Here is a 14,229-nt window from a genome sequence, read left to right as displayed (position 1 = left end):
TGTTCAAGTTCTCTGCCTGTCCTCTCTGATCCTCAATTTGTGGATATTGATCAAGTTTTTTTTACTTTATTGATGTTTTCATCAGTTTTCGCTGTCGACAGCCTGCCACTACGTTTGTCATCCTCATTCGATTCTCGATGTCTTCTATGTCTTTCGAAGCGTTTATGCCACTCGTAAACAACTGTCGCTTATTTTCTTTAGAATATCAGTACTGAAACAGTTTCGCAACTTTTCAATAGTTTTCCCATCATTGAGTCCATTTTTAACGCAAAATTTAATACAAAATCACTCGTTTCTGCAAATTCAAATACATTTTTCAAATGTAAATTACTAAAAAAATCGAAAGCACGTGCAAAGGTTAATTTATTTAAGACGGTGTAACTTTTATAATTATCGAGCAATGCCGATAAAATTTTAGTAGGAATGTCAATCACCGATGTGGCTGCCTAAGACAGAACTCAAATTTGTTAACTTAGAGCCTCACTTGGCGGTAGTTCCGGGTACTTTTTAATCAAAGTGGTATATACATTACGGTGCATCGAAAAAACTACTCTCAAAATATTTGGATTTATGTGCGCTAGACTGATTTGAAAGTACCTCCAAATATCTGTTTTTTTATAAAAAAAATTAAAAATATAATATATTTTCGCAAAATTAAAAATTTTTTTCCAAAAATTAACTCACTTAATGATTATCTTTTTGGGGAAAAAAATTTTAAAACAAATTTTATCTACAAAAAAATTCGAGGTTCGGAGGTATTCTTAAATTGATCCAGCTCATATAATTCGTAATATTTTTTCGAAAATTTGTCGTATAAAAAACTTAAAAATTGCGGTAAAAAAACAGCAACTTTTTTTGCTGAACCACCCTAATATACATACTTACGTACATCTATAGTTTAAGACCTCCTATTTGTCATTCATTTGAAAGCCATTTTTTCATATAATTTATTATTCATATTGTTGTTTCATATACTCGTATTTTCTTACTAATTACTTTCTACTTTTCTACTAATTGCAGGTGAGTAATTGCGTGCGAGGCATTGACTTTACCTAATTTACTTAATTTGTAGGTAATTTACACAATTATCGTGAGTATCAGTTATAAGAAATGTGTATAAAGATAATAGCTGTGCATATAAAAAATTTATCTGAAATCTCATAGCAAACAGTGTTTAGTTTATAAACTGATTAATACTAGTTGTATAAACCCTAATTACCGAATTCCCTAAACATTTTTGAAGTGAAACTTCTTAGGCGTCGATGGACGAGGGAGAATCTAAAGTAAAATTTCAAGGCCATGCAACGATTTGGGCATTTTTCTTCCGCGAGAGAGAAAACAGATATAACGTAGAGAAAAAGGAGAGAGAGAAGCTATACCTTATATGTGTTTGATGATGAGTTTTTGCTGTACAGTACAATAATTGGAACTGTTCGGCACCGCCGCGACTGATTCAGACTGTTCAGCACTATGGCACCTAGAATGATGGCCGCTACGGCTGCGCCTATTAATGCATTTTGTTCTTGTAGTCTAGGCTGAGAATTTTAGTTTTCGAAACATACGCATGTAGAGGCATAAAGTGAGTGTGTGCGGTAATATGTACATGTATATGTATATACGAATATGCATTGTTTTGCTTAGAATAGAAACATCTACGTACATACATTGTCTCAACATATGTATTCATATATGCATACATACATATGCATATGTAAACGCATAAGGTTTAGATGAGATTTTTGCATACATACATATATTAGATATATGTTTGCATATGATTGTTTCCACCACAATAACCACGAATTTTGAGATCTGTTGTTCTCTAAGGTCGCCCATTTTCATAAGAGGTTTCAATAATTTTAATGCACTGTTCTATCGTCTAAAATTGTACATCTATCTTCTTGTCAAGATGAAATAAAAAACGATACCTTCTAGAAATTATTCCTTACTGACATCTAGGCGTCTCTTTTGGAAGACCCTTTATATTATAGCACTTCATACACCAAATCTAGCTGCTGCACACTGCGCATTATACTGAAGAGATATAGGTTTTTAAGTCCACTATGGTCTTTTTCACCAGCAGAGCGGAAGTCCATTTGACTAAATCCATATTGCGAGAGACTGAAATTGAATTCTTATGAGATGTGAAATATATGAAGGTGGGACGCTTAATATCTTAAGGCGCGAAAGAACAGTGAGTTAATGAACTTACAAAGACTGTGCTTGCCCAAAGAGTGCTGTTGGTTCAGTCTGCAATTACAAGGTGGCGCAAATTTAATCACCCTATCGGAAGATGTGTAATTTTTGCCAATGGTGCTTAGTTTACGTGAATTATATATGGCACCAGTGAACTAGATAGCTGCAGTAGAATAGAATAGAAGAGTTCTTGATGTAGAAGAATGGAAGGGTTCTTGAATTTTGAAAGAAATAAGTGAAGAATATACGCTAATGACCTTAAAGGTCGTCTGCCGGATTATGTAATATATTTTTAGCGCATCAACTAAATTCATTTACAATTAATTCTTTGTACTTAAAAGCACCAGATATGTTAGAAACTTGCTTTTTCCAAGCCTCATAATTCTTTCCATTCAACTCATTCACTTGTAACACGGAATTGTGATAATATTGGGCACCTTCCAATAAAATGTTTAACGTGTTCTTTTTCATTTAGTTGTGCATCTATTATTATATAAGTATATATCAATGAATTCCAAAAGATTGCAAGTTTTTTCTGTGTTGTAGTCCAAATGTTTATATATTCTCTCTGCACTTTTTTGAGACCGTTCCCTGATTCCATGTCTATATATGATTCCATGTATATATATATAAGCGTCTTTTTCTTCCTTTCCAAATATTTGGGTTTAGATCTCTATCATCCCAGCTTAAGTGATTCAGCCCAGAATAGGTTTTTTCGCAATATTTTTATTGTCAGATTATGTGGTAGTCTTCTGTTGAATGTATACTAATTTTTGCTGAAGTGTTATGCTTCGAAAGCTCATTTTAGGGGTCAGTACTGCTCCCAGACAGCTGCAGTATAAAAACAGACAAGCAAGCGCGTAAGGATCAAAATAAAGGTTTTCATCACACAATTTGGATGATTAATTTTGTGCCACCTTGTATAACTGGCCGGAAAGTGGCGATGTTCATACTCCTCAAACCACCGGTTCTATCTACCACATACATCCAAACAGGTTTGACTGTACACAAAAAAATATGTAACTGTATCAGCCACCGCTTCGGGCATCTTTAAATATTTTCCGGGTTTACCTCAATGGCAAGTTACTTGCACCGAGTGTATCCAGTTTTTAATCAACTAAGCATTTTTCATTTGATTTTAAGTATTTAACCCTTTGCACTCGAAGTTTTTTTTTGAGTCATATTACCAGCAACTCGAAGCCATTTGAGTGAAAAGATCATATTCACATGTAAGTTCATGATATACGCATTGAAAGAAAAGTCATCGTTGTATGTTATTATTTTTTTAATTGTTTATGCATACAAATGTTAGGATATATAAAAAAAATTATAAAATTATTACATTTTGTAATCTTCCAAAGTGTGATACCTCTCGAAGCAATTGCCAATATGTAATCTTGACTTCTATAGACAGGTATCACAAAAATAATCTTTCTTGGTTCCAGAACGTATAATATGTAGGTGGTTGTTGAGTCTGGCCTCCGTATTTGGTGTGTAACTGTATTCTCGAGATGTGCTGTTTTGTCGGAAATTCCCAATCAATTGGTCCACCAACAATTTTACAAACTTCAAGTGTGTCATTGGTTTTTCATTATTTATTTTTTTAACAGAAGTGTACAATATATATGCATTTACTGAACACATTTCCATCCCCCAAAAAAGCGAAATATCCTATAACTAATTTTTACGATTTGTTTTTGTTCTCATGTTAAAAACTGAAAATTATTTCCATTGTCTCCGTGGCGGAGCCCTCGACTTTGAAGACAAATTTTAAATGGCTCCGCTCCGGAGCCCTCGAGTGCAAAGGGTTAAATAATCTCATAAATACCTCTATTTAAATATTTATTTTCTTTAAGTTGTAAGCTACATAATTATATTTTTACCTGAATTAATTTTATTTGTAAAAGTTTATTTTTTATTTTTCATCATTTTAATTTTTTTATTTTTCTTTAGCGGCTCATCCATCGTCGATCAATTGTTCACAGAAGCAACGTAAGTTTTTCATATGTTTTGTTTGATTTGTTTATCTTATTTTGACTGCCATCTTCAGTGCTTACATTAAGATTTGTTTTGTTGTAATTTTTTATACTAGTAATATAAATGTTCCCAATTTTTTATTATTTATTTGTTGCATGCACGATTTATGCTCTTAACTTCCCATATCTCCAAAACCCTTAGTTTGCGAACCCATGAGTGATTTTGTGTATATATTTTGTCGTTTCCAAAAAAACTTGCCCTAAAAGTTAAGCATAAAAAGACGTGCTTGAAATTTCAAGTACGTTAAAAGGCGTTGGGAAACCCTCTCTTTTCACTGCTATTACTTTCTAACGAAGTCGAATACTGAGAAATCGTTTCAGCCATTATCTATAAGAAATAAATGTATATAAGAATGTTCTTTCATGATGCAAGTAAAGTTTGTTATAATACCGAATTTTACTAAAAGAAAGAAATTCATAAAATAAATGTTCTCCGTGAAATTTCCATATAAACTAAATCTCGATCGCAGCGGTAGTGGCTGAATTTAGGAACATATTGTAAATATTTGTTTTAATATCTAGACTCGAATGCCATTTATTGGGTTATATTTCGGCAAAAATTCTATTTATTAGACTAGGAACACAGAAGAAGCCAGTCTTCGTAATATCGCATAAAACGTACTGCGTGAAAGGCTAACGCCCACCACCAATAAACATTCTGGACCTTATCAGTGTGTTTTTTATTCTGGTAAATCAACTATCGACCAAATATTCACAATAAGCTACATTTTTTAAAAGATTCACGAAATGAGACTCATCACACAGCAGTTCTTTGTCGATTTCAAAGCCGCCTTCGGTAGCACGAAGGTCCCTACAAGACTAATTTAGCTGTTCGAAATGAGGTTGAGCAGTACCACAAAGCTCAGACATAATTTGAAAGGACTTTCCGAGTCGTTTGATACCAAACGAAGTGTCAGGCAAGATGACTCTCTACTGTACGATTTTTTTGACCAGATGCTGGAGATAATAGTACTAGCTGCTGAACTGATCGGAGCTGGCACAATATTTTAAAAGTGCGTGCAGTTATTTACTCTTACATTCGTCTTAACAACGACGCTGAGGGTCTAGAGCTGAACGAGTGCAAACCGAAATATCTCCAGTCGTCAAACAAAAAGTCAGCGCATTCGCTTCTTAGCAACCCAGTCACTGTTCGCAGTTATAAATTTGAAAATAGAAAAGACTTCATCCATTTTGGCACCAGCATGATCGACGATAATGGTGTCCGCTTTGAAATATAACGGAAAATCTCTCTTGCCAATAACTGCTACTTTGAACTAAGTAATGCAATGCGGTGGCCCTTGCAATGCTCAAGAAGAGGATTTAAGAAACTTTGCGCATTAGCGACGGCGAATATCTAAAGAGATGGAACGATGAGTTGCACAAGCTGACATAAACATTGTCCAGTGAATTGAGATTTAGTGGCTCCGCGGGGTCCGAATGGTTACAAACTTACTGGCTCCGAAAGTACTCAATACGAAGGTAACTGGGTCTATAAAGGAGAATACGAAGTAGGTGAACACAATTTTTATTAACATCTCAACTCCCGTGCCACCTAGCGGTGTTTTTTATTGCAAAAATATTAATTTTGAATGACGCCCGTGCGGACTAAAGTACTGAGTATTGCTAAACCGGCCGAAGCTACATCTACGTGCTAAACACCTCTCCACTATCTACCACTCTCCCCGCCTGATCAACATCTTCACTCTCCGTGCAGATTGGACAGTTTGGAGAACTATTATGGCCAAATCTAAAGAGGTGTGCTCAAAATACAGGGTACCTAAAATGGAACTGAGTTAGGTTTTTGTTTAGTTCGTTCCCCCATGGTTACTTCCCAACTAAGTCGTAACGATGGATGTTATGGATGCGTTTATCTACCCATAGCTGATTTGCTCCACCGATATTTCCTGTGGGCAATCGAATGACACCTTTCTTCTGCTACAATATTTTCGCGCCTTGCACTACCGTCATGTTCGGATATCCATATATAAAATCCCTGCATTTATTTTGTCAAAATGCCTACCGAGATTAGTACTGCAATGATGAAAGATGTCGCGTTGGATTTTGTACCGAATTGTATATACCATAGAAGTATGCTCGCCCTATTTTGTGGGGGTCCATGAGAGATCGATCCAGAAACGATCCAGCCTCCTCCATATTGCTCGCTTTTTTACTCAAATAGTGACTAAAAACATCACAGGCATATGAATTTCTTAGTTAAAAGTTAATTAGCTGACATCTTTAATTTATGTTTCTTGCAAACATTCTTAGTAACTTCATGTCGTAACTTAGTCGTTCAAACAGAATATCATCGGCAAAGCGTAACCAAATAATGTGAAAACTTGTCGACAGCGGCATAGCAACATTTGCGCTTAGCTCCAAGGCATACATTCCCGCTTCATTGCAAAAGAGCTTGCGGTGGAAATAAGATTAATGTCTTGTCATCGTTTTTCATTTGGCGCCCAACTGTATAGTACGTAATTAAGTAGGCAGCGCGAAAACTTTGTTTTTCTGTTGTTGCTTTGGCTGTGATATGAGCATTTCACTTTCACTGCTGTTAATTTCCTACAATAACACTGGAATTCTATCTTGGCAACACATGTTTGCAAACGGAGTAGTGAAAATTTTACATATTTATCATTTGTCTTCAACAGTTGCCTTTTTACGCCAAACAAAAGTTGCCAAGCAGTCAAGGCTGTAGGCTTTAATCTGTGGTCGAATGTTGGCTCTCTCTCTCACTCTGATGTTCCCATGAACTTGCCTACCTTGTAGGCCATAATGTCTTTTTGCAACCGCAACATGAAAGCGCAAACGTTTGCAGTCTTTTACCTTTTGAACTGTCCTTAAATTTCGACCGCAAAAGCCCCTCCTTCCGTTGCTTTGCGTTTTTTATATTTTCGCCTCTGAATATTTCAACATTTTCTACGCCTTTTCGTTGCTTTAATCGGTCGAGCGTGACCCAACCGACTCACCTTCACAACAGCTATTTGCCTCTAATCACATTTTTCTTAGTGGTTGTCATTTGGTACGAAATTTGGAGCTTCCATATGGATAGTGAAACCCCATCTCTAATTAAATGCAAATAACTAAATTTTTTGTATTTACTTATTCATGAATCACATGAATCCTTGCCTATGGCTTTTTTCGTTTCATACCACGTACCAAATAATAAGTGGGAGCAGTTAACGAGTTTAGTGATTTAATGTTTTCTAGGGTACATCATTGAAACTACTTAAAAACAAAAAAATGGTTTTTTTATGTTTTTATATAGTTCCGAGACACAGTTAACACCGTATTTCTCTGATCCTCGGATAGATATCTCTATCCGTAAACTTTAGTTTGAGGGTCGTGCCAGGGCAAATTTTCCAAGTAGGCAGGATTGGAACAAGGGGAAAATCTGCACCGGAGCTGGTACCTCTGTCTTAACAGACGCCTCCAAGATGGAATCGGGAGTCAGAACAGGGGTTTTCTCTAAATCAGCCGATCCATCTATTTCCGTAAAACTACCGAATACTGCTAGTGTTTTTTAGGTCTTTTCAGAAGTCTTTGTGATCCTGCAGGCATGCAAAATACTTAGGAAACGTGGGAGAAAGGGAGATATCAACATGTTTTCCTATATTTAAGCCGCGCTATGACGGCGCCATGTTGCCGAACCAAACTAGTAATTTCGTGGAACGATCAAATCTCTTGGGTGTGTAGGTAAAATTTCTCTAATCTGGGTTACAGGACATAGGAGCTTAGAGGGAAATGAAGTTGCGGATGAGCTAGCGACGAGGGGACTGAATTGGTCTCAGAGACCTCCTACCCCGTCATCCGCATTCCTCTGGCTGCTGTTAACGGGGAATTGTACAATTTCGAAAACCCTTTGGCCCCAGTACAATATACGGAGTGCTCAGAAAATCCTTGGGACTCTTCGCCATTCAATTTCCAAACTCGTAGCTGTCTTTACGAGCCATTGGACGATCGGCACACACGCAGAAAAGCTAGGTTTACCATTTAACGCCCATTGCAGAAACTGAGGGGACCTTTCAGAAAAAAAATACTGTTAAGCACTTTCTCTGTAAATGTCTGGGCCTGGCAGCCAGACGATAGAGGTCAATGGGTGCTCTTTTCTTCGCCAGCCTAAAGCCAGTGCGCCTACCTAAATCCCATCAATCTTCTCCATTATATCAACAGCTCATAGTGGTCCCAAAACGGCGCTTTAGTACTACTTGGGGAGTGCCAGATTGGTACTTCAACCATTTCACCTACCTATGCATTTCACTGATGCATGTGCTGGACATCGCGTACATTCGCCAGTACATATTTGGCATTTTCATCTTCCTCCCTATATAACTTACAAATTCCTTTGCAGTATATTCCCAGGTTGGTGGTAAAATGATGGTTCAATCTAGAATGCTCTATAAGAGTCCCTGTAATGATTACATACAATCTTCGGTTCAGGTCAAACCTGCCTATCATTGATTTTAGTTACAATAAACCCGGTATGCCCCAGTATGAATCGAATGCAAAAATCATCCAAAAGATAGTGCCACAAGTTTCTTTTATTTATAACTAGCTTTCACCCGCGGCCCCGCTCGCGTAGAAGTAGTTTTGAGGGATTTAGGATATGTATATAAAAGAATTACAAACAATAATTTCATAGAAAATAATTTTTTATTAATAACCATAATAATACAATACCCGGCATCCGTTGCTATGCCTCGTTGAATAAAATCCAAACAACCAATCAGAAAAATATCAAGCAAAATTAATTTTATTAATTTTCTATCTCAAACCGTTTTTGAACTTTGCATTTGGGTCATAGTTGAACAGCTTATGCGGATTATGAAGTCTAGAGTGTGCTATAAATAGTGGGAAATAGAAAAAACTAAGATTTTTTAGATTAAATTTAGGCAAATATTCGATTATTAGGGACGAATGGGGGTGGTGGCGCGGCCTGAGGGCTGTGGGAAGAGAGTTCCATTATAAAAACATGCCTATAATCATTGGGTGAAAATATGAATGTATAAAAATTTTTACGTCATTTGGTGTTGTCGTTTCGTAGTGATACGCGGACAACGTACAGACATTCACCTTTATAGTATAGAAGATATATGTAGTTCGTAGGTTTTTTTTAGAATATTGTGTACATTTGCTCAAGTAAAGCACGTATTTCGCAGCATTTTACAAATCTCAACACAATTCAATTCAACAACACGCGAAGCGCACATAATCTCTGGCATCTGTCAAGGTGGATAACATACGTGCATGTAAATGGAAAGGAGGGGACAGCAGAGAAAAGCATATTATGCCTAAACATACTCAGCATAAGCAACTAAAAAATTCTCTTCAAAAAGCATATAAATCAACGCGAAGCTATTCGTGTCTTACCTAATCGGATTCAAGAATATCTGTGTCGTTGGCATCTGCTGCTTTCCCACCTCCAGTTAGTCTACTAATGGATTCCTTCGTATAATGGCAAAGCGGTAATGTGAAACGACAATTTCATTTTGCTGAGATTTAGATTAAGCGCTGAATTATTAGTTTTATACGAAAAAGGGTAGAAATATGCTGACTCGGAGTTAAGAAAAAGAAAAGAAAAGTGAAGAAAGAACGATAAGCATAAATAAAATAAAATGAAATAAAAATATGCCAAAATGATAAAATCTCTTTCAATTACACATCCTCTGACAAATATGCATGCACTGCATAACTATTTACCTGCTCATACGCCGTTTGCATACGCAATTCTTTCATGTCAGGAGCTAACTTGAAAAATGATGAAGGCGAACTATGAAGTAACAGAGATACTAGGTCTGTCGCAAAAGTTTCTGGTCAATCTTCACTACTCATTAACACTTCCTGGGTGTATTTGCTGCATCACATTTGGTTGAATGGAAGCTGAGTTATTGCATTTGATGTGACAGTACTTTGGAACCATTGGTCGAAAAATTAATTATGGCTGCTGCTGTATTACAATAGATTGGTGCGTCACTATCGGCAGGTTCGAAACCAAAGGCCGGAAGCACCAAACGATAGAAAACGTTATTTCTAATAGCGGTCACTGTTCGGTAAGCAATGTCAAAGCTTCGTGTGTATTTCTGTCGTAAAAAAGCTACTAATAAAAAGCCATCTGCCATTCGGAGATGGCCTAAAACTGTACATTCTTCCATTTTGTGTAACAAAAATTAAGACGCACATCACAAATTAGAGAAGGAGCTCGGCCGAACATCCAACAAAAAGAGGTTGTAATTGCCATTTACTTGTATATACGATTTAAAAAAAATCGTCCAAGATCTGTTATGGACGAAAATAAAGCTGAATTCATAAAAAAATCTTCACTGTGTTACATGGAAGTGAGTCAAAATGTTAATACTTTATTATTCTCTTTCGGTGTTAAAAAAATTTTCTTGTCGCGAATTCGTCGTGCTCGATTAGAATACCGTGAAAATGGATTGCCCCGGCGCGACGTTTTGACCAAAAATGGCATTCTCTCTATCAACCACTTTTTGTATGCGCCTGATTCAGCTACGTGTGACTTCTTTCTGTTTGAAAACCTGCATTGGATCAATAATTCAAATTGTGTTGCAGATATTAAAGACATTCAGCGACCGCCATCCTGAACAAGATTTCCAAATACGGGTTAAAAAAGTCGTTCCATATGCTTCTCGGCCTTGCAAAGAACCGTGTATAAAGTCAGAACGAATTATTTTGTATAAAATAAATCAACTTTGCTATTTTTTTTCTTTTAATTTTCTAAATATTGCAACAGTGTGGGAATTTTTGCGATATGCCTTGACTAATATTGATTATACATTCTGAGTAAAAAGTACCCGGAAATAGTAAAAGTAACGCAGTATACTAATATATTCATCAAAACTTATTTTGTCGCCGTCAAAGTAGGGTCCATCTAGTGCAATACAACTATGCCGCAGTGACCCAATCGTACATCTATTGCTGGTAGGCTAACTGAGGTATGGGCTTCAGTTTCTTCTACGAATCTCTTATGGCCTCAATTGAAATTAATTCAAAACGCCTCCATGGTAATTTAGCTTCGGGAACAAACAAAAGTTAGACATGCCAGAAGAGTACGGTTCGTTGAGATTTTGGCCAAAAACTCTGCCACAATGATAGCTTTGCGCCCTTTTGGAGCCAGTCGTGCAGTGACGCGTTTCATGCCCAAAATATTAGTCATAATGTAATGCATGGATTTAACAGAGCTTAACATTTCTTGAGGCAGTTTGATTGTCGAGAATTAGTTTTTTTGGTTTCTTCGATTTTTCTTCGTTAGTGGAAGACCAAAAGACTGACAGGACCAAACCAGAGCAAACCAGACCGACCAAATCAACTACCGGTTTTCGGCACTCTTTGAAAGCTGTATACCATTCATATGCCTATGTTTATCACGTGCACGATTTACCAGTTATTTAACACGAAATTTGCTGAAAACACAAAATTTAACATAACTCTTTGTTCTACACATTTTTCCATTGTAAAAAAGCAGATCGCAGCTGTTGTCAACACACTCAGTTATAGATCGCGGCCAAATTAAGTATGGTAACTCGGTATAGTCCTAGCAAATTTTGAAATAAAACTCTGGGGTGATATTTATTACGCGCGTCTTTGAAATGATAGATTCCACCACAATATTTTGACCCGTTTGAACTCTTTTCTTTGCTTGCCGAGCATGCATTATTTTTTTTGTGAAAGCGTCCCCTTACTGAAACTATGTAAAATTTAAAATTTATTTGGAAAAAAATTAATTTTACACAAAAAATTGAAACAATGCCACAAATTTGGGATCACAATTCCACGTTTTTTATTGAATTAATAGCATCATTTTTTGTATGCAGTTTATTGGTTATTCAATTTTAGTATAATAAAGTTCAAGTTTTAAATGGCTAAAAAATCGCATATTTTTTTTCATATAAAAATATTCATGCGTTTGTTATTTTATGAAAAAGTGCAACACCGCAACTAACAGGATTTTTGGCAAGCTACAGCTTTTTAAATTACCAAAAACCGGAACTTTCTCGACAAAAATTCAGTGACTTTCACTGAAAATAGTACAGCTTTTTTCTTATAAAATTTATATAATTCAGAATCTTTAATTAATGCTGTTTTTGTGAAGTTTATATTTATGAAAATTAACAAAAACCTACGTGATTTTCATTTTATATGAATAGTCCCAAGAAAAAAACTGGGAAACATTTTATACCAAATTTACGAAAATGTGCGTATTGCCTGCCCGTTCGAATTCAATGGTAATGGTGGAGTGTTAGGCCAAGGCAAACATTAAAAAAATATAAATAAAACAATGGGCGTTTCATTTTTTTTGGCTATATATAATACACCAATTTATTTTTCGTTTTTTATGCTTTATTTATTTATTTATTTATTTATTTCTTGTTTTTTTTTTTTTTTTGAATATCAAGAAAAACGTTGTTTTGACCACATATTTATACATTATACATTTGCATATGAAGGTATATTCAGAAACAGAACATCAAGCGGTGTTGTTAAGTTATGCGGCCAAACGCTATAGCTATGAATGAGCGGCTAGTAGCGGCAGGATCAAAAGCGACAGCGGCAAAAAAATTTGTAGGGCAAATTAAAAATGCAACACACAAATGACCTTCTACTCCTTTTTACTATTTTTCTGCCTTCTTGAGAAGCCAAGGCAATCGTCTGCAGGTTACATGTAAAAGGCTTTACTGCAATAACACCAACAGCAGCAACAACAGCAACAAAACGGCATGCGACATGCAACGCCATCGGTTTAACAGATGGCAATGATATCGTGTTCGCTTTTAATTAAGACAGTTCAAGCGATTTGATTACATGAAAGGCCTTTGCAATGGGGATGAAGGCGGCAGTGGCAAATAATTATGAAAGCGGAGGATATGCATGTATACATATATATGTGTATATGTATATGTGTCTGTGTGGTTATGTAAATGCAAGGTTATGAATAATATGTGGGGCAAGCTGAACTACATATACAAATGTAAGTATATTGGTGTGGTCAGGCGCGGTGTGTGCATTAATCTCTTACAGTGCATTAATACGCCTTGTTGATCCTCGTGGCATCTGCCAGAAAAGCCAGCATTGAGGGTATGGCAAGTGATCCAATTTTAAGGTGTCCTACAACTACTTTTTTAAATTTTTACTTAAAATACAGAAGAAAACATGGATTTAAGCGTTCAAACTCAATTGAACTCAACGAAGTAAAAAGTGTTTCTCATTTTCCGACGATGTATCTGACGATGTACCTTATGGTTGTATACCTTGCATCAGATTATAAGACGATTTAACCCTCCGTTGGACGCCTTTTTTAAAACCTTCGGTTGGGCACCCGAGTCTGACCTATTTTCGTCCTGTTCGAGGATTCTTTTCAAAAGGTTATATCCATAAATAGAAAATTTAATTTTAGGAAGCAACCTGGAAGCTCAAGTCTTTTGATATAATGGAAATACGTTAAATTCACATCCAAAGTAGAAGAACAGAGCGTTAAAGGTGATATTGCAGATAAAGATGATATTGCATTACAGCGCTTCAAAATAAAGTGAGAAAAGAGAAATTTCGATGTGTTCTTCAGTACTTCAGTTCTTATGAAAATAAATCATGGAAATCGGAGGGTCAGATCGTTTGTCAACACTTATTCTATCGCTCAGGAGCGCAAAATTTGCCAGAAAACCATTTCCTTAACGCTGACCTCAAAAAGAAGCTCGTTGTATGATGTTGCTCGGATAGAATTCGCGCGACTCAATTACAGCAGGTTAAACTTGTACCTGTACCCCGAAATACTCAATATTATCTTCCCGCACGACACTAACCACCGATTCAGATGGCCTCTTAAACCTCCTCACCTCTCCATCTGGACCCAACCCGGCGAACCAACACGGGCCTGCCGTTAGATGAGCTAGACGATGACGATTGGTACCTACACCGCACTGGCAACACAACAACACACAAAAAAACTTTTGAGACAAATTGTCGCCTATTAGAGTGGATTGTT

At 36.3% G+C, this 14,229-nt stretch overlaps 1 protein-coding gene across 7 annotated transcripts in view; it reads left to right on the top strand.

The window, feature by feature from the left end:
* LOC129244385 (synapse-associated protein of 47 kDa) overlaps positions 1 to 14,229 on the top strand; it is a 149,399-nt gene that overhangs the window by 58,583 nt on the left and 76,587 nt on the right. For all 7 annotated transcript variants that reach the window (XR_008582367.1, XM_054882016.1, XM_054882025.1 and 4 more), the window contains exon 3: positions 4,150 to 4,188. Coding sequence is in view for 6 of the 7 variants with exons in the window: in XM_054882016.1 (XP_054737991.1) it covers positions 4,150 to 4,188 (39 nt within the window). In the remaining variant the exon portion in view is untranslated. The remainder of the gene's footprint in view (positions 1 to 4,149; positions 4,189 to 14,229) is intronic.

The sequence above is a fragment of the Anastrepha obliqua genome, chromosome 1 (assembly GCF_027943255.1).
Source record: "Anastrepha obliqua isolate idAnaObli1 chromosome 1, idAnaObli1_1.0, whole genome shotgun sequence".
Taxonomy (NCBI): Eukaryota; Metazoa; Arthropoda; class Insecta; order Diptera; family Tephritidae; genus Anastrepha; species Anastrepha obliqua.
This window is presented reverse-complemented; position numbering and strand designations above follow the sequence as displayed.